This window comes from Salmo salar, chromosome ssa06, assembly GCF_905237065.1.
Source record: "Salmo salar chromosome ssa06, Ssal_v3.1, whole genome shotgun sequence".
Lineage (NCBI taxonomy): Eukaryota > Metazoa > Chordata > Actinopteri > Salmoniformes > Salmonidae > Salmo > Salmo salar.
This window is the reverse complement of record NC_059447.1, coordinates 20113102-20130697: the sequence shown is the minus strand read 5'-3', so window position 1 is coordinate 20130697 and position 17596 is coordinate 20113102. Positions and strand designations below refer to the sequence as shown.

Genomic DNA, 17596 nt, shown 5'->3' with positions numbered 1-17596 from the left:
AATATGGTAACATTGACAACGATGTAGGCTGTGTGGAGCGGTTATGGTATGAAGATTTAGTTTGGAAAGATTTTTTCGCCTGGCCACAGACAGCTGACGTGCTGTGCACTGAAGTGCACAAGCGAAGGGAAAAGGTGAGAGGAGGAGAGCGTGTTGATGCGAGAAGGAATTATACAACAAGCAAGTGATGTTGCTGTTTGTATGTGGCTGCTATGAAGGTGAACTGTGTGATCAGGGGTGTATTCATTCCGACGATTCTGTTGAAAAACATTTCTTAAATGGAAGAAAACGGAATGAAATGAGGATAAACCTACCGGAATTTGTCCAATAGAAACTCTTGTTGGCAACAGTTTGGACGAATGATTCCACCCTAGATCAGCTAGATGCAGGCAAGAGCACGCAAGGTGGAATTGAATGTGTCACTGTCTGTCACCTTGATTACTCCAATTTGTCTATCAACCTGTGCACCTACATTGTAAACGTTCATTCATAGGCTAAGATGTAGCAACCTCATGATGGGTATAGGGAAAATGAGAGTTATGTAGGCTAGTAGCCTAAACCTATCGCTGTTACATTGAGCTGGGTGAATAGAATATGAATGACAGTCATCCAATATGCTGTAATATAAATAAGGCCAACAAATTGTCCTCCCTAATCTTAAATGGCACCGACTGCCACTGATGTAAATATTATGTTACTGTCTATTAATGGCACCTAGAAGCAGATATAGCATAGCACAGATATAGCATAGCACAGATATAGCACAGCACAGATATAGCACAGCACAGATATAGCATAGCGCAGATATAGCATAGCACAGATATAGCACAGCACAGATATAGCACAGCACAGATATAGCATAGCACAGATATAGCACAGCACAGATATAGCATAGCACAGATATAGCACAGCACAGATATAGCACAGCACAGATATAGCATAGCACAGATATAGCATAGCGCAGATATAGCATAGCACAGATATAGCACAGCACAGATATAGCACAGCGCAGATATAGCATAGCGCAGATATAGCATAGCACAGATATAGCACAGCACAGATATAGCACAGCACAGATATAGCATAGCGCAGATATAGCATAGCTCAGATATAGCATAGAACAGATATAGCATAGCACAGATATCGCATAGAACAGATATAGCATAGAACAGATATAGCATAGCACAGATATAGCATAGCACAGATATCGCATAGAACAGATATAGCATAGAACAGATATAGCATAGCACAGATATAGCATAGCACAGATAAAGATGGTGGCTGGAAGCCTTGCTGCACCAGATATCCTCGACACACTCATAAAGCTGTCTGTAATCTGAATTAGTCTAAGCTGCCTTGGAGCGAACCAACACCCTGATAGAGGGGTTTAATGCCAACATTCATGAATCCAAAATGGTGTCTTTTTCTCTTTTGGAACCCACCACCACTATCAGCGACCCCCAGGTTATTTCCATGAGCCAGACCTAATTAAGGCTAACCACAGGGCTTTTCCCATTGCAAAGACAATATGTCAGCCAGCACAGTTTGGTTTGGGTGGGCATGATAGTGTGAACAGGGTGAAAGGGTTGTGTAGGGTCTGTGTTGTATTTGTGTGGTTGTGTGTATTAAAGTGACGCGAGGTGATGGTTTAAAATGAATGCAGTGCTATTGACTGTATGAGGCAGATAGGAAAGTATGTCTGAAAGGTCAGTGTGTGATGTGTTGTGAAGGGACCGGACAGTTGCTGTTGACTGTTACTAGGCTGGTTTAAAAAAGGCTGGTGTGTCAGTGTGTGTGTGTGTGTGTGTGTGTGTGTGTGTGTTTGTGAGTTTAGATACAGCCTTAGATACTGATCCAGTGTGTTTGGTGTCTCTTTATGTACGTTTGTTTTGTTAGGATGGGATAGGATAGGATGGGATGGAATAGGGTAGGAAGGGATAGGATAGGATGGGATAGGATAGGATGGGATAGGGTGGAATGGGATAGGGTAGGGTAGGATAGGATGGGATAGGGTGGGATGGGATAGGGTAGGATGGGATAGGATGGGATAGGATAGGGTGGGATAGGTTGGGATGGGATAGGATGGGATAGGATGGGATAGGATAGAATAGGATGGGATAGGATGGGATGGGATAGGGTGGGATGGGATAGGATAGGATGGGATAGGGTGGGATGGGATAGGATAGGATGGGATAGGATAGGATGGGATGGGATAGGATAGGATAGGATAGAATAGGATGGGATAGGATGGGATGGGATAGGGTGGGATGGGATAGGATAGGATGGGATAGGGTGGGATGGGATAGGATAGGATGGGATAGGATAGAATGGGATAGGATGGGATGGGTTAGGTTAGGATAGGATGGGATAGGATGGGATAGGATAGGATGGGATGGGATAGGATAGAATGGGATAGGATAGAATGGGATAGGATAGAATGGGATGGGATGGGATAGGATAGAATGGGATAGGATGGGATAGGATAGAATGGGATGGGATAGGATGGGATGGGATAGGATAGGATGGGATGGGATAGGATAGGATGGGTTAGGATAGGATGGGATAGGATGGGATAGGATAGAATGGGATAGGATAGGATGGGTTAGGATAGGATAGGATGGGATAGGATAGAATGGGATAGGATAGAATGGGATAGGATAGAATGGGATGGGATGGGATAGGATAGGATGGGATAGGATGGGATAGGATAGAATGGGATAGGATGGGATGGGATAGGATAGAATGGGATGGGATAGGATGGGATGGGTTAGGATAGGATAGGATGAGATAGGATAGGGTGGAATGGGATAGGATAGGATGAGATAGGATAGAATGGGATGGGATGGGATAGGATAGAATGGGATAGGATAGAATGGGATAGGATGGGATGGGTTAGGATAGGATGGGATAGGATAGGGTGGAATGGGATAGGATGGGATAGGATAGGATGGGATAGGATGGGATAGGATAGGATGGGATAGGATGGGATAGGATAGGGTGGAATGGGATAGGATGGGTTAGGATAGGATAGGATAGGATAGGATGGGATGGGTTAGGATAGGATAGGATGGGATAGGACAGAATGGGATGGGATAGGATGGGATGGGATGGGATAGGATAGGGTGGAATGGGATAGGATGGGATAGGATGGGATAGGATAGGGTGGAATGGGATAGAATGGGATAGGATGGGATAGGATAGAATGGGATAGAATGGGATAGGGTGGGATAGGGAGTTAATGTGGAGGAGAAACAGACAGTCACTGTGAGGTGATATTGATTTCCTCAGTAGCACTACTCAGCCTGTCAGTGCTTTCTGAAGATCTTCTCTTTAAAAGTATGTGTGTGTGTGTGTGTGTGTGTGTGTGTGTGTGTGTGTGTGTGTGTGTGTGTGTGTGTGTGTGTGTGTGTGTGTGTGTGTGTGTGTGTGTGTGTTTTACCTATGCAATGTGCCTCGTCTCAGTGTCTTACCTAAACAGCATGATGCTGTCAGCTCCTCTGTCTGGACAGGAGGATCCCTGTTCTTCTATTCCTGTTATATATATGATCCTGTGGAGGCTGGTGGGAGGAGCTATAGGAGGACGGGCTCATTGTAATGGCTAGAATGGAGTCAATGGAACAGAGTCAAACACATCAAACATATAGAAACCACGTGCTTCTACACCTGCATTGCTTGGGCTTTGGGGTTTTTGGCTGGGTTTCTGTATAGCACTTTGTGACATCAGCTGATGTAACTACATTTGATTTGAAATTTGATGATGTTTGACTCCATTCCATTAATTCCATTCTAGCCATTACAATGAGCCTGTCCTCCTATAGCTCCTCCGACCAGCCTCCACTGATATGATTCTACATGCCTTCCCGCGTCCGCTCAGACAGTGAGCAGTGTTTTCTCTGAGTATGACTCTGTCTGTGGATACTGATGTTATAAAGACGACCGGTAACTCAATGTTCTCCTTTCAAAACAAGTACATTTCCAACCTCCGACTCAGCTTCATGGTAAAGCCATATGAATGGTTTGTTAACTTGTTCTGCTCTTGTTCTGGAAGTATCTAGTTGATGCTCATGATTTTGTGTGTGTCTATATGCATTTGTGTGGGTGTGTGTGCATGCATGCATTGGTGTGGTCAGTGTGTGTAGTATGTTGAAGCTATCAGTGTGTGATGTTGGTAAAGAGCCTCTTGGCTGTGTGTTGACCTCTGGCCATTTACAGGATGGAAGGAGAGAGTCACTGTGCTCCTGTTGTTGCGGATACAAGAAGTGTGGGTGCGTGCGTGCGTGCCATTGGATAACGCTTCCATGTACATACACTGTCACTCACACAGTGTTCACTTGTGTTTCAATAAAACACACAGACAGATTTACAGTAGACGATTTGCTTGTCACATTTTGTTTCACTTTGCACATTTTGATCCAGAAATGACTCGCTGTTTCTCTAACCTCTCTCCTCCCTCCTCCTCTTAGAGATGGCGTTCTTCCCTGTCCTCCTCCTCCTCCTCTCCGTGGTCCAGCGTGGTTCCTCCCAGGACCCTGATGAGGACTCGTTGGCAGTGCCCCGGGGGTGTGGCTGGGGCCTGGTGCGCCCCTACACCCTCCTCTGCGACCTGGACTCTGTTTGGGGCGTGGCGGTTGAATCTGCAGCGGCCGGCGGCGCCCTGGCTGCCATTTTACTGGGTCTGATCATCCTCTGCCGACTACACCACGTGAGCGAGGCGGAGAAGCGCAGCGGCGTGGGACCCATTCTCCTCCTGCTCCTGGGCATCCTGGGCCTGTTCGGCCTCAGTTTTGCCTACCTCATTGAGCGTGACGAACAGCTGTGTCTCCTGCGCCGTGCCCTCTGGGGCCTGCTCTTCGCTCTGTGCTTCTCCTGCCTGCTGGTGCAGGGTGTGCGTCTCCGGAGGCTGGGCCGCGAGCGCCGGAGCCCGGGGGGCTGCGCTCTGACCGGCCTGGCCCTGGGGCTGAGCGCCGTCCAGGGGATCATCGCCGCCGAGTGGCTCCTGCTCACGGTGCTCAGGGAGGGCAGAGCGGCCTGCCAGTACCTGCCTCTGGACTTCTCCTTAGCCTGTAGCTATGTGCTTGCGCTACTGCTAGCCGCGCTGGGGGCGGCCTCCTTCGCTCTCTGTGGGAAGACCCGTCAGTGGCGCTGTAACGCGATCTGGCTCCTCTCCGCCTGTCTGTTGTCCCTCCTCCTCTGGGTTGCCTGGGTGGGCTTCTATCTCTACGGTAACGCCTGGCTGGGGCGGTCCCCGGACTGGGACGATCCAGCATTAGCGATAGCACTGGTGGCACAGGGTTGGCTCCTCCTCCTGTTCCACGCCGTGCCCGAGGCACACTCCTGTCTCCGCTCCCCGCCACAACCCTCCGCCCCCGACTATTTTGACACGTCCCAGGCCCCGTCCCGCATGAGGGAGACCAGCTTTGACGAGGACATCCCCCTCTCACACAGGCAGTTTCCGGAGAACCAGGGCTACGGCTTTGACGAAAACACTGCAGGTAACAAGAGACTTTGACTTTCAAATGTGTATTAAAATTCATGCTTACAAGCTCAGTACAGCACTACTGAGGTTTTACATGTATGTTTCTGTGTATGGGGTTGGATGTAGAACATAGTGACTCAGTGATATTACCATACTGGGCTAAAAATGACTACATAAGAGCAGTGGTTCTTGTAGTGGTACAAACAGTACCTGTACAGCATGTGTGTTAAAAGTTCCTGTGTTGATCTTAATGTAGAATGCATGAATGAATGTGTTTGCAGAAGAGAATAAGAGAATAACGTTGTTCCTCTGCTGTGCCAGGTCTGAGGAGTGCAGGTAATCATAATGGTAACACAGCGCCCAGACCCAGTGCCCCTTTCCGCAGCAACGTGTACCAGCCCACTGAGATGACCATGATCCTGAATGGGGGAGCGGTGAGTTCTCATATTGTACGTTTACACATCCGACCACGCTTCACATCCATTCACAAACTCTATTAAAACTCTGACTATGAGAGAAAGCAGTGTAGACACTTACACATATATAGAAACATACTCTCACTCACCTGGGCAGTGAGCACACACACATTTACACCCACATTTACGCCCCTGTCACACACTACCGTTCACAGGTATTCAAACTCAAATTATTATTCTGTTATTCTGCGCAAGAAAGCCACACATATTAGGTATAAAGCCACATATACACAACACATATACACACCTTGCATGCGTGTGTGTGTGTGTGTGTGTGTGTGTGTGTGTGTGTGTGTGTGTGTGTGTGTGTGTGTGTGTGTGTGTGTGTGTGTGTGTGTGTGTGTGTGTGTGTGTGTGTGTGTGTGTGTGTGTGTGTGTGAATGAGGGTGTGGGTTCCCTGGGCTGCAGACTAGAGCCATCTCTCCAGTGTGAGTGATGCAGCTGTGTCCCTGGCCCAGTCACGCCCTTTATAGCCCCAGGATGGATGGGTGAGCTCCCTAGTGCATGTGACTACCCTCCAATCACCTCGCTATAAATAAACGCTGCTGACCTGGCAGAATCTGGGGCCACGCATCCAGAAAATCGCTGAGCCAACTTTCAGCTTACGTTCTGGGAACGTTTTAAAATGGCTCCCTCCCTGTCTCTGCTCTGACACCTGCCACTACATTAGAGCCAGAATCTGGAACTAGAAAACAGCCAGAAATCACTGAGCCACCACCCAGCTAAAGCTCTGGGAACGTTTACCTGTGAACCAAATGGTCTCCCTCCTAGTATTATGCTCATAGACCTGCCACCTACATCAGAGTGGTATTAATGTACTTTAGTAGGGAGTAGGGAAAGGAAAGGAGGGGAGTTCTGGAAGTGATGCTCTCTCCTGCATAAAAGAGCAGGATTAGCTGTTGAGACTGAATCAAGAGAGAAAAGGGGAGAGAGGAGGAAGAAAGAGGGGGAAGAGAGAGGAGGAAGAGAGAGGAGGAAGAGAGAGGAGGAAGAGAGAGGAGGAAGAGAGAGGGGAAGAGGGAGGAGAAAGAGAGAGGAGGAAGATAAAGAGGAAAGAAGGTGTTTTGAAGATGTGATACAGGCAACATTCAAAATGTAACCTCTTATCAGGAACGTGTGGTGTAGTGTGGTGTGGTGTGGTGTGGTGTGTGTGGTGTGGTGTGGTGTGGTGTGGTGTGGTGTGGTGTGTGTGGTGTGGTGTGGTGTGGTGTGTGTGCTGTGTGTGGTGTGGTGTGGTGTGGTGTGGTGTGGTGTGGTGTGTGTGGTGTGGTGTGTGTGGTGTGGTGTGGTGTGGTGTGTGTGGTGTGCTGTGTGTGGTGTGGTGTGGTGTGGTGTGTGTGGTGTGGTGTGGTGTGCTGTGTGTGGTGTGGTGTGGTGTGGTGTGGTGTGGTGTGCTGTGTGTGGTGTGGTGTGGTGTGGTGTGGTATGGTGTGTGTGGTGTGGTGTGGGTGTGGTGTGGTGTGGTGTGTGTGGTGTGGTGTGGTGTGTGTGGTGTGGTGTGGTGTGGTGTGGTGTGGTGTGTGTGGTGTGGTGTGTTTGTTTACGTGAGTGTCTCTCAACTTCAAACACTGAAAATTACCAAACTGACGTCCCATCTCTTTCTCTCTCTCCTCCCTTTCACAGGTCCCCTCCGCACCCCCGACCTATACGGGGCGGCAGCTGTGGTGAAGGACAGAAATGAAGAAGAAGAGGAAGGAAGAATGGGGTGATGAAGAAGGGATGAAGGGTCCTTTGACAGAGGGATAACCCAGAGAGGATAACTATAACATGGACACCATCAGGACCCCCCCCCTCCCCTCCCCAGTTAAACAGATGACTTACTGAGGGCTTACACACACACCACCCACTCTGTGTTAATCAATTACACCAACCAACCACTGAATGAGTGTGGCTGAGGGGGAGAGCAGGTATGGAGGACAGATCAAAACATTACAGGTAGTTTTGAAGTTAAATCACTGTAGGAGATATTCAACTTAAAAATAACCCTATTTTGGTTGCAAATGCTGTGGAGACCATTTTCATCTGGGAGATGTGAGATTTGAAATGTTGACAGTCAGCTTTCTTTTGTATGAGTCAAGTTAACTCCCATGAGACTACTAAGCCACTGTATAACTTCTGAAAAACTGTGAAACCTCTGTCCCTTTTCAGATATTTGCTCTGTTTTTGTTGTTTATTTTGGGAGAAACTCTTCTGAAGCAGAATGTTTTACTCTGTCCTCCATCCTCCTGTGGGTATGGTACAGACACCTTACAGCCCTGTACCTCACCACAGCCCATCACACAGCACACAATAGAATAACACACGGACAAGTATGGCTTAAACTACAACCTCTCTAGCCAGTGTGTGCCTATAGGTAACTGCCAAAATAAAGGAAACACCAACATAAAGTGTATTATTAGGGCGTTGAGCCACCATGAGCCAGAACAGCTTCAATGCACCTTGACATAGATTCTACAAGTGTCTGGAACTCTGTTGGAGGGATGCGACACCATTCTTCCATGAGAAATTCTAACATTTGTTGTTTTGTTGATGGTGGTGGAAAACGCTGTCTCAGGCACCGCTCCAGAATCTCCCATAAGTGTTCCATTGGGTTTAGATCTGGTGACTGAGACAGACATGGCATATGGTTTACATCATTTTAATGCTCATCAAACCATTCAGTGACCACTCGTGCCCTATGGATGGGAGAATTGTCATCCTAAGGGGGCATAGTTATGGTAGCCAAAATAATGGCCTGCTCAGCATTTTTATACATGACTATAAGAATGATGGGATGTTAATTGCTTAATTAACTCAGGAACCACACCTGTGTAGAAGCACCTCCTTTCAATATCTCATTTTAGGGATGGGCATTTGAAATAATTTCACTATTCGAATAATATCATGATTTTTGCGGGGGATATCTGGATAGTCGAGTTGTTTAAACTTGGGAATTAGATTGCTGTGCAGTCTGTGCTACTTGCATCCCGCTTGCTTGCAGCAGTGTGATTGGCAGGTGCCAGTGAGTTTTACGAGAGAGAGAGCGAGAGTAGCCATACAGGCTAGTTAAACAAATTTGTAGATTCCATAGGTTATCCATCATCCCATCTGGTAGTGCCTGTCTTGTATGCATCAAATCAATCTAAAGAAGCTAGCTATGTTAGCCAGCTATATTAGCCAGCTAGCTAGCTACCTAGGCTAAAAGTACTTAAGGCTATTTTGCTGTGCTTCCTGTCCTTGTCTACAACAACTCCATTCAGATTAAACAACAGCTTACCTGATGGTTGCTCGTAGTTGTAGCCTACTCCTTCTCATTTAACTAACGGAATTCTGTCATATTAATTCCATTCAGCATTGATTAGAGATCTCTCACGTTGCTTACTACACATGGAGCCACTGACTGTAGACGGTGCCACTTTGATTGGCCGACAATAACAAACACGTGAAACCCGTGTAGGCTACTATGGTATGTACTTTATGTCAATAAAACTACATTCAAAAGATAGTTTTATTTAATCATGGCATATCCTTGTGTGTAGCAATGTCAGATAGACAATTACATTTAGACAAAGCCTTTTCATTGTTAAAATAGACTAAAAATGAATACTCTCACAAGTAGTTAAATACTAACATCCATTCGGATATTTGAATATCCGAATAACCGTGCCCATCCCTACTTCATTTACTCAAGTGTTTCCATTATTTTGTCAGTTACCTGTGTATATATGTGTGTGTGTACCTCATCTATATTGGCTCTACTCCAAGACTCTGGACCCCAAAAAACAAAATACTCCTTGTCTAAACACTGTGTTCTGCTTCTACTGAGTAACATGGACTCACCAATACTGAGTAACATGGACTCACCTCTACTGAGTAACATGGACTCACCTCTACTGAGTAACCTGGACTCACCTCTACTGAGTAACATGGACTCACCTCTACTGAGTAACATGGACTCACCTCTACTGAGTAACATGGACTCACCTCTACTGTGTAACATGGACTCACCTCTACTGAGTAACCTGGACTCACCTCTACTGAGTAACATGGACTCACCTCTACTGAGTAACATGGACTCACCTCTACTGAGTAACCTGGACTCACCTCTACTGAGTAACATGGACTCACCTCTACTGAGTAACCTAGACTCACTTCTACTCATCTTGTCTTTCCACTTGTCTAACCCCAAACTGTGAACCCATCCAGGCTGCGGTCCAACTATCCATAACGACAATATGACCGCAAACAACTATACACCTATCCAGCTCACCTAGCACCTGGCGGACAGAGCTAAGCTTCTACTGGACGAACAGTAGGAACTGGGAGAATCCGGGGATCCTGATTGGATGGACAGGATGTCAGTCAGTGAGGAGGGGTCTTGATTGGACAGACAGGGTGTCAGACAGGGACTGTGTATGTAGGTCAGACAGGCTGTGTTTTCCCACAACGTTCTCCTGTGACCACAGAGACTTTCTGAACCAGCAGGACTGAAACAACTGTCCCTTTATATCAGAGAGAAATGGGTCGGCGGGGAGGAGATGGACTTCCCTTTTACTGTTTTTTTTTTTTTCAAAAGGTGTGTGTGTGTGTGTGTGCATAGAGATAAAAAACATGTTCTATCTGTTTGTGTGTGTGCACACGCTTGTGCGTGTGTGTGTGTTATTGATTTTATCAGTGTTGGGAGGATATACAACAACTGTGCAATACACAGCTCCAGTCCTGTTCCAGTCCTGGCTGTGCCTCTCCCATTTCCTCCAGACTGGTTTCCAGTGAGCCTGAGAAATGGATCCAGAGTTCCAGACGTCTTGGTCAGCTCCAGATACATAACCCCATACTGTCAGCCTATATATAGACAAGCCCTGACTGGGGTCTGGAACTGCCTGACCTGGCCCCTGTGAATGATCAGATATAGTATACTGTGAGATCAGCTATAAGCCTGTGGGGAGGACTGGAGAAGTAAAGGGGGATGGGTAGCTAGAGAAAGGAAGGGAGGAGCCAGTCCTGAGGGGTTACAATAGTCTATGTGACGGCTACATCGCTTTGACTTCCCCCCAATCAGCCAATGTATCTGTGTGACAAAATGGCTCTTTCCCCAGTGTGTGTGTGTGTGTGTGTGTGTGTGTGTGTGTGTGTGTGTGTGTGTGTGTGTGTGTGTGTGTGAGAGTGTGTGTGTGTGTGTGTGTGTGTGTGTGTGTGTGTGTGTGTGTGTGTGTGTGTGTGTGTGTGTGTGTGTGTGTGTGTGTGTGTGTGTGTGTGTGTGTGTGTCTGTCTGTCGGGAAGGCAGCACTGCTCTGTGCTGTCCTCCTTATCTGAGAAGCCTCTCTCCCTCCTCTCCTCTCATTCGTCTGTGCTGGTAACTACCGTTTTCTGTGCCAAGAAAGACTCTTGTGTTACAGCAAGGTCTCTGTTTTCAGTCTCCCTTTCCCTTACATACTTACTCCCCTTAACGAGAGAGAGACATGCTGTGTACTGTATATAGTAGTGCTGTATAGCTTGTTTTGGTTAGATTTCTTTTTGACTGTAGAGGATGATTTTTTTTTAAGACACCAGCCTAATATATTATTATATAAACCACTGGACATCTGACTAGTGTAATAATATATATATATTTTTTTTGATTTGTGACTGGATTGATTTTATTGTTATTATTTCATTTTTTATTTTGCTCTTGCTGGTGTCTTTCTTTGTTCTTTTTAACTAGTATTTTAAAACATATTTCAAGATGCTAGCCATGTTTTTAATTTCATTTGATTAGATTATTAACGTTGAAAAACACAACGGTCTGTCTGTGAGGGATCTAGCTAACTTTGGGTGTGGTTTTTCCTACTTGTGACAACCTTGGAAATCTCCTATACAGTATCCTCTGTCAAAACATGTTTCACTGTCTGCTGTAAGTTTTATTATATGGGGAAACGTAATACATTTTTCAGAGATATGACATTCGTTGCATAATGCTAATCAAAAATACTTGTTGTTTTGCACTTCATAGATAATGACTACTGTGTCTGTGATATAATAGAGTGATGCAGAGAGTAGAGCAGCGATGGTAGAATGACCTCTGATCTATGACCTATGACCCCTGCCAATGGCCAGAGATGGTATGACCCCAAGGGTCTTTTGGTGTAATCCTGGGTCATTGGGTTACAGGATGTCTCTTCACTGGGGGTGGGTAGCAGTGGATGCTGGTGGGAGGAGCTATAGGAGGACAGGCTCATTGTAATGTCTGGAATGGAATTCATGGAACGGAGTCAAACGTGGTTTCCATATGTTTGACGTGTTTGATACCATTCCATGTATTGCATTCCAGCCATTACAATGAGCCTGTCCTCCTATAGCTCCTCCCACCAGCCTCCACTGGTGGGTAAGTAGGCAGGCACTACATGTAGGCCTAACCATAGAAATATAATTACTAGATTGGTTATTCTGTATATGGCCCTAACCCATAGTGCTGCATGCCAAGGCAGGCTTTGTTCGGGCCTCTCCGGGCCAGACCCAGACCCGTTCTGACTGCACTGTGCCAGGCTCCAGTGGGACAGGCTACAGGCCTCAGAGTGCTGGCATAGGATCAGTTCTGCCTTTTAGATAATACTGAATAAGATTATATGAACAGGAGAGACCCGATCCTAGATCAGCACTCCTACCCTAAGACGCTTTGTGAATACGGGTCCTGTCCTCAGGGCTGTGGGTGGACAACAAGCAAGGAACAACTGTGGAGATTCACCCTCCCAGAACCGAAGAGGGGCGGGTTTCAATTCTTCAATCTTGTGATGTTTTCACTCAATGTGGAGTACAAAAAAAAAGTAAAAAGCTGTTACTTAGTAGATTTTTGCACTCGTCGATGACTACCTATCTGTGCATGCTCGTCACCATTTATATACATGTCCATTTATATACATGTAAGTACCTTTCTCTCAGACGTAGTGTTAAATACTAATTATATTTATGTGAAGGTCATGTGACAAAAATCATATTTTTTAGCGTATATCAGATGACAGTTTTATGTCTGTGCTTTCTTGAACACGAGAGAGAGATAAAGACGGTTGTAAAAGAGAGACGGTAGAGAACTGTAGGGGATGTCAGGGGATAGGGTCCAACACAGGCCAAAGGGCCCACAAATAACCTGTTGGAGTTGCTTGTGACATCATCAGATTACCCAAATACTGCACCCCCTGCCAGTTTGTAAGGAAATCTATATGAAATGCCTAAAGATCTAGATCTTCACGTCTGTGTTTATAAAGATGCTATGAACAAATTAGGGTGAGATTTTACACATACTACTGTTCCGTCAAGTTCGTTTTCCCCCCCTGGGCAGCCCCATTTGTAAACACCCCTCCTGTCTGGGTTTGACATGTCCTTGACTTGTCCACTCCTGAATTGGCTTGCCTTCACACTGTTCCATTCAGGGCATCCGACGGAGGTGGTATTGGTTTCCACAGCTGTGACTGTGCAGTGACGCAGCATGCCTATGTATAGAACTATGTTTCCCCTGATTAGAAGAACAAACAGTTAACTCTCAGTTTCTGTAACCGATTCAGGCAAACGTTCAATAAAGTGTCATGTTTGTAGTTAACGCCTTTCGATGGATCATGTTTTTATTTCTAAACAAGAACAGGCCCACTGGAACTCTGTCCCAAGGCGTCCCCAATGGCACCCTATTCCCTACATAGAGGTCTGGTCAAAAGTAGTGCACTATATAGAATAGGGTGGGTGCCATTTGGGACACAACCGTGGTAATTTACGACCACTATAGAGTCCATAGTGAATTACTGGGACCCTAAAGTGACAGGTATCAAGACTGATTCGTCCATTGCTCCTTACTCTCTGTTCCAGACATTGAACATGGAAGGGTTAAAGCTGTTCAGTTGGTTTGTCAAGACGTCACTGGGAGGTGACAATGACAGATATATAGGCCAAATTGAAATACAGATCTTCAGAGTAGTGCAGTAGTACCCTCCACCCTTTCACATCCCCAGTATAGAAGGGCTAATATCCATAATAGTTGAGGCCCTGATTAGAAGAAGAAAAAAGTTTCCTAGTTTGTGACCGATCCCCAAGATGTCATAGCCTGGTCTGTATATGCTTCCGCCTTCTCCCCAGACTACTCCCCAGCCAGAGTTACCTTCTCCCCAGACTACTCCTCAGCCAGTTACTTTCTCCCCAGACTACTCCTCAGCCAGAGTTACCTTCTACCCAGACTACTCCTCAGCCAGAGTTCCCTTCTCCCAGACTACTCCTCAGCCAGAGTTCCCTTCTCCCAGACTACTCCTCAGCCAAAGTTCCCTTCTCCCAGACTACTCCTCAGACAGAGTTACCTTCTCCCCAGACTACTCCTCAGCCAGAGTTACCTTCACCCCAAACTACTCCTCAGCCAGAGTTACCTTCACCCCAGACTACTCCTCAGCCAGAGTTACCTTCACCCCAGACTACTCCTCAGCCAGAGTTACCTTCACCCCAGACTACTCCTCAGCCAGAGTTACCTTCACCCCAGACTACTCCTCAGCCAGAGTTACCTTCTCCCCAGACTACTCCTCAGCCAGAGTTACCTTCACCCCAGACTACTCCTCAGCCAGAGTTACCTTCACCCCAGACTACTCCTCAGCCAGAGTTACCTTCACCCCAGACTACTCCTCAGCCAGAGTTACCTTCACCCCAGACTACTCCTCAGCCAGAGTTACCTTCATCCCAGACTACTCCTCAGCCAGAGTTACCTTCACCCCAGACTACTCCTCAGCCGAGTTACCTTCACCCCAGACTACTCCTCAGCCAGTTACCTTCACCCCAGACTACTCCTCAACTAGATGTACCTTCTCCCCAGATTACTCCTCAGCCAGTCAGAGTTGACAAAAGCACATACAGATGTGAGGCCAGGCTAAAGCTTTCATGCCAGTGCATGCAGTAACATTGAAACTAGTAGAGCAGTCCTGCTACCTGCTGGGCTAATGCTACCTACCCACTGCTATGTGATCCAGTTCCACCATGCAACAGGACCCACTGCTTCCGGCCAGCCAGCCAAGCTCTACTGTGGAGTGCTGGTTGCTCAGCCCTATCAAATGTCCTCGAAATGAAATGAGCTGTTTTATCGCCTCACCCTAACCCAGTGGCAGCTGTGCCCCGGGCATCCAATTACCTACTGACTGAGATACATCTCTCTCCCTTCCCTGGCCTGGGCCTTCTGGGGGCTGCTGCGTCAGGATTGGCCCAGCAGCTGTCCATCACAGGGCCGACCCCCTGTTCTGCTCTGTGATTTGGTCCAATTGAAAACTGTGAGGCCTTCTTGAGCAGGGTCTCTGCAGGTAAGTCCCTCAGACATATAACAGTGGATATAATGCCAATACACTGAATTGCACTCTCAAAACCAATGGAATGTCAATGGTCTCTAAAAGGTCCATGAGGGAGTAAAGTACAGCACACTCTATCTTGTCATTTTCAGTGTTTTATTGATGTCCTGTTTATCAGCTTGCTCTCAGTCACTGAGAGATCACTCTTCTCAGATCTCACTTTCTCTTCCTCTTTCCATCAACAGGGTCATTCAGCTTCCTGACTTGCAGGACACAAGGCTAAGGTGGAAAAAGAATGTGCTATTCTGTTCATCTGCTCTTATCTCTGCCCTAAATTCCTGTTTTGAGTGGGAACATTTGTCTGTTTCATTAGCAGAAGCATTATTATCACCCTGTTCGTGGAAAAAGGAAGTGACAAATACAGGAAATATTTGTACCTTTCTATGCTCTATGGAGGAGAGGTGATTAGAAGCAAAGCTACCAGAGTGTCTAGTCATCTTTACAGTACGTATCGATACGGTTTCTAATATTAGTGTGTAACCTACGCTCTTCCTCAGTAGTGTGTCAGTAATAGTGTGTAAAAGTGTATTCTCTGAGGTGGTGATGTTGATATAACATTGATGATGTACATGTCATTCTCTGCCGTAGCACGATATTCCCTGTAAGGTGTATTACGTTTGACCAGTTGGCGTAGTCGGCAAGATCCCTAGCCACACAAACAATATGGAGGGACAGGTAGTTGGTCAAGTAGTGCACTATATAGGGCAGGCCCAATCCTAGAACACGAAACATTTCTGGTTTTAGTTTCTACCTGGTAGTTTGTTGCACACACCTGGTGTCCCAGGTCTGAATTAGTCCTGAAAACCAGAAGTACAGTGCCTAGCAAAAGTATTCATTCCCCTTGGAGTTTTTCCTATTTTGTTGCATTACAACCTGTAATATGAATTTATTTTTATTTGTATTTCATGTAATGGACAAACACAAAATAGTCCAAATTGGTGAAGTAAAATGAAAAAAATTACTTGTTTCAACAACAACAAAAAACCTGCAAAAGTGGTGCGTGCATATGTATTCACCCCCTTCGCTATGAAGCCCCTAAATATGATCTGGTGCAACCAATTACCTTCAGAAGTCACATAATTAGTTAAATAAAGTCCACCTGTGTGCAATCTAAGTGTCACATCATCTGTCACATGATTTCAGAATATGTTCTGTTCTGAAAGGCCCCAGAGTCTGCAACACCACTAAGCAAGGGGCACCACCAAGCAAGAGACACAATGAAGGTCAAGGAGCTCTCCAAAAAAAGTTGTGGAGATGTACAGAACAGGGTTGGGTTGTAAAAAATATCCGAAACTTTGAACATCCCAGGGAGCACCATTAAATCCATTATAAAACAAAAAGAAAGAATATGGCACCACAGCAAACCTGCCAAGAGAGGGCCGCCCACCAAAACTCATGGACCAGGCAAGGAGGGCATTAATCAGAGAGGCAACAAAGAGACCAAAGATAACCCTGAAGGAGCGGCAAAGCTCCACAGCGGAGATTGGAGTATCTGTCCATAGGACTACTTTAAGCCTGCACTCCACAGAGCTGGGCTTTATGGAAGAGTGTCCAGAAAAAAGCTATTGCTTAAAGAGAAAAATAAGCAAACACATTTGGTGTTCGCCAAAAGGCATGTGGGAGACTCTCCAAACATATGGAAGAAGGTACTCTGGTCAGGTGAGACTAAAATTGAGCTTTTTGGCCATCAAGGAAAACGCTATGTCTGGTGCAAACCCAACACCTCCCATCACACCGAGAACACCATCCCCAGAGTGAAGCACGGTGGTGGCAGCATCATGCTGTGGGGATGTTTGTCATCGGCAGGGACTGGGATACTGGTCAGAATTGAAGGAATGATGGATGGAACTAAATAGAAAGTATTTCTTGAGGGTAACCTGTTTCAGTCTTCCAGAGATTTGAGACTGGGACAGAGGTTCACCTTCCACAGGACAATGACCCTAAGCATACTGCTAAAGCAACACTCGAGTGGTTTAAGGGGAAACATTTAAATGTCTTGGAATGGCTTAGTCAAAGCCCAGACCTCAATCCAATTGAGAATCTGTGGTATGACTTAAAGATTGCTATACACCAGCGGAACCCATCCAACTTGAAAGAGCTGGAGCAGTTTTGCCTTGAAGAATGGGGGAAAAAAACAGTGGCTAGATGTGCCAAGCTTATAGAGACATACCCTAAGAGACTTACAGCTGTAATTGCTGCAAAAGGCGGATCTAGAAAGTATTGACTTTGGGGAGGTGAATAATTATGCACGCTCAAGTTTATTTGTGTTATTTCTTGTTTGTTTCAGAAGAAAAAATATTTTGCATCTTCAAAGTGGTAGGCATGTT

The 17596-nt window shown here is 46.1% G+C and overlaps 1 protein-coding gene across 6 annotated transcripts in view; it reads left to right on the top strand.

The window, feature by feature from the left end:
* gprc5ba (G protein-coupled receptor, class C, group 5, member Ba) overlaps positions 1 to 13501 on the top strand; it is a 28684-nt gene extending 15183 nt beyond the window's left edge. For 4 of the 6 annotated variants that reach the window (XM_014202822.2, XM_014202823.2, XM_014202821.2 and 1 more), the window contains exons 2-4: positions 4464 to 5492; positions 5798 to 5925; positions 7576 to 13501. In XM_014202822.2, the coding sequence (XP_014058297.1) occupies positions 4466 to 5492; positions 5798 to 5925; positions 7576 to 7620 (1200 nt within the window). In that variant the 5' untranslated portion in view covers positions 4464 to 4465 and the 3' untranslated portion in view covers positions 7621 to 13501. Of the gene's footprint in view, positions 1 to 3948; positions 4266 to 4463; positions 5493 to 5797; positions 5926 to 7575 lie in introns of those variants that run through there. The other 2 variants (XM_014202819.2, XM_014202820.2) reach the window with 2 other exon arrangements.
* Positions 13502 to 17596: the final 4095 nt, after the last annotated feature.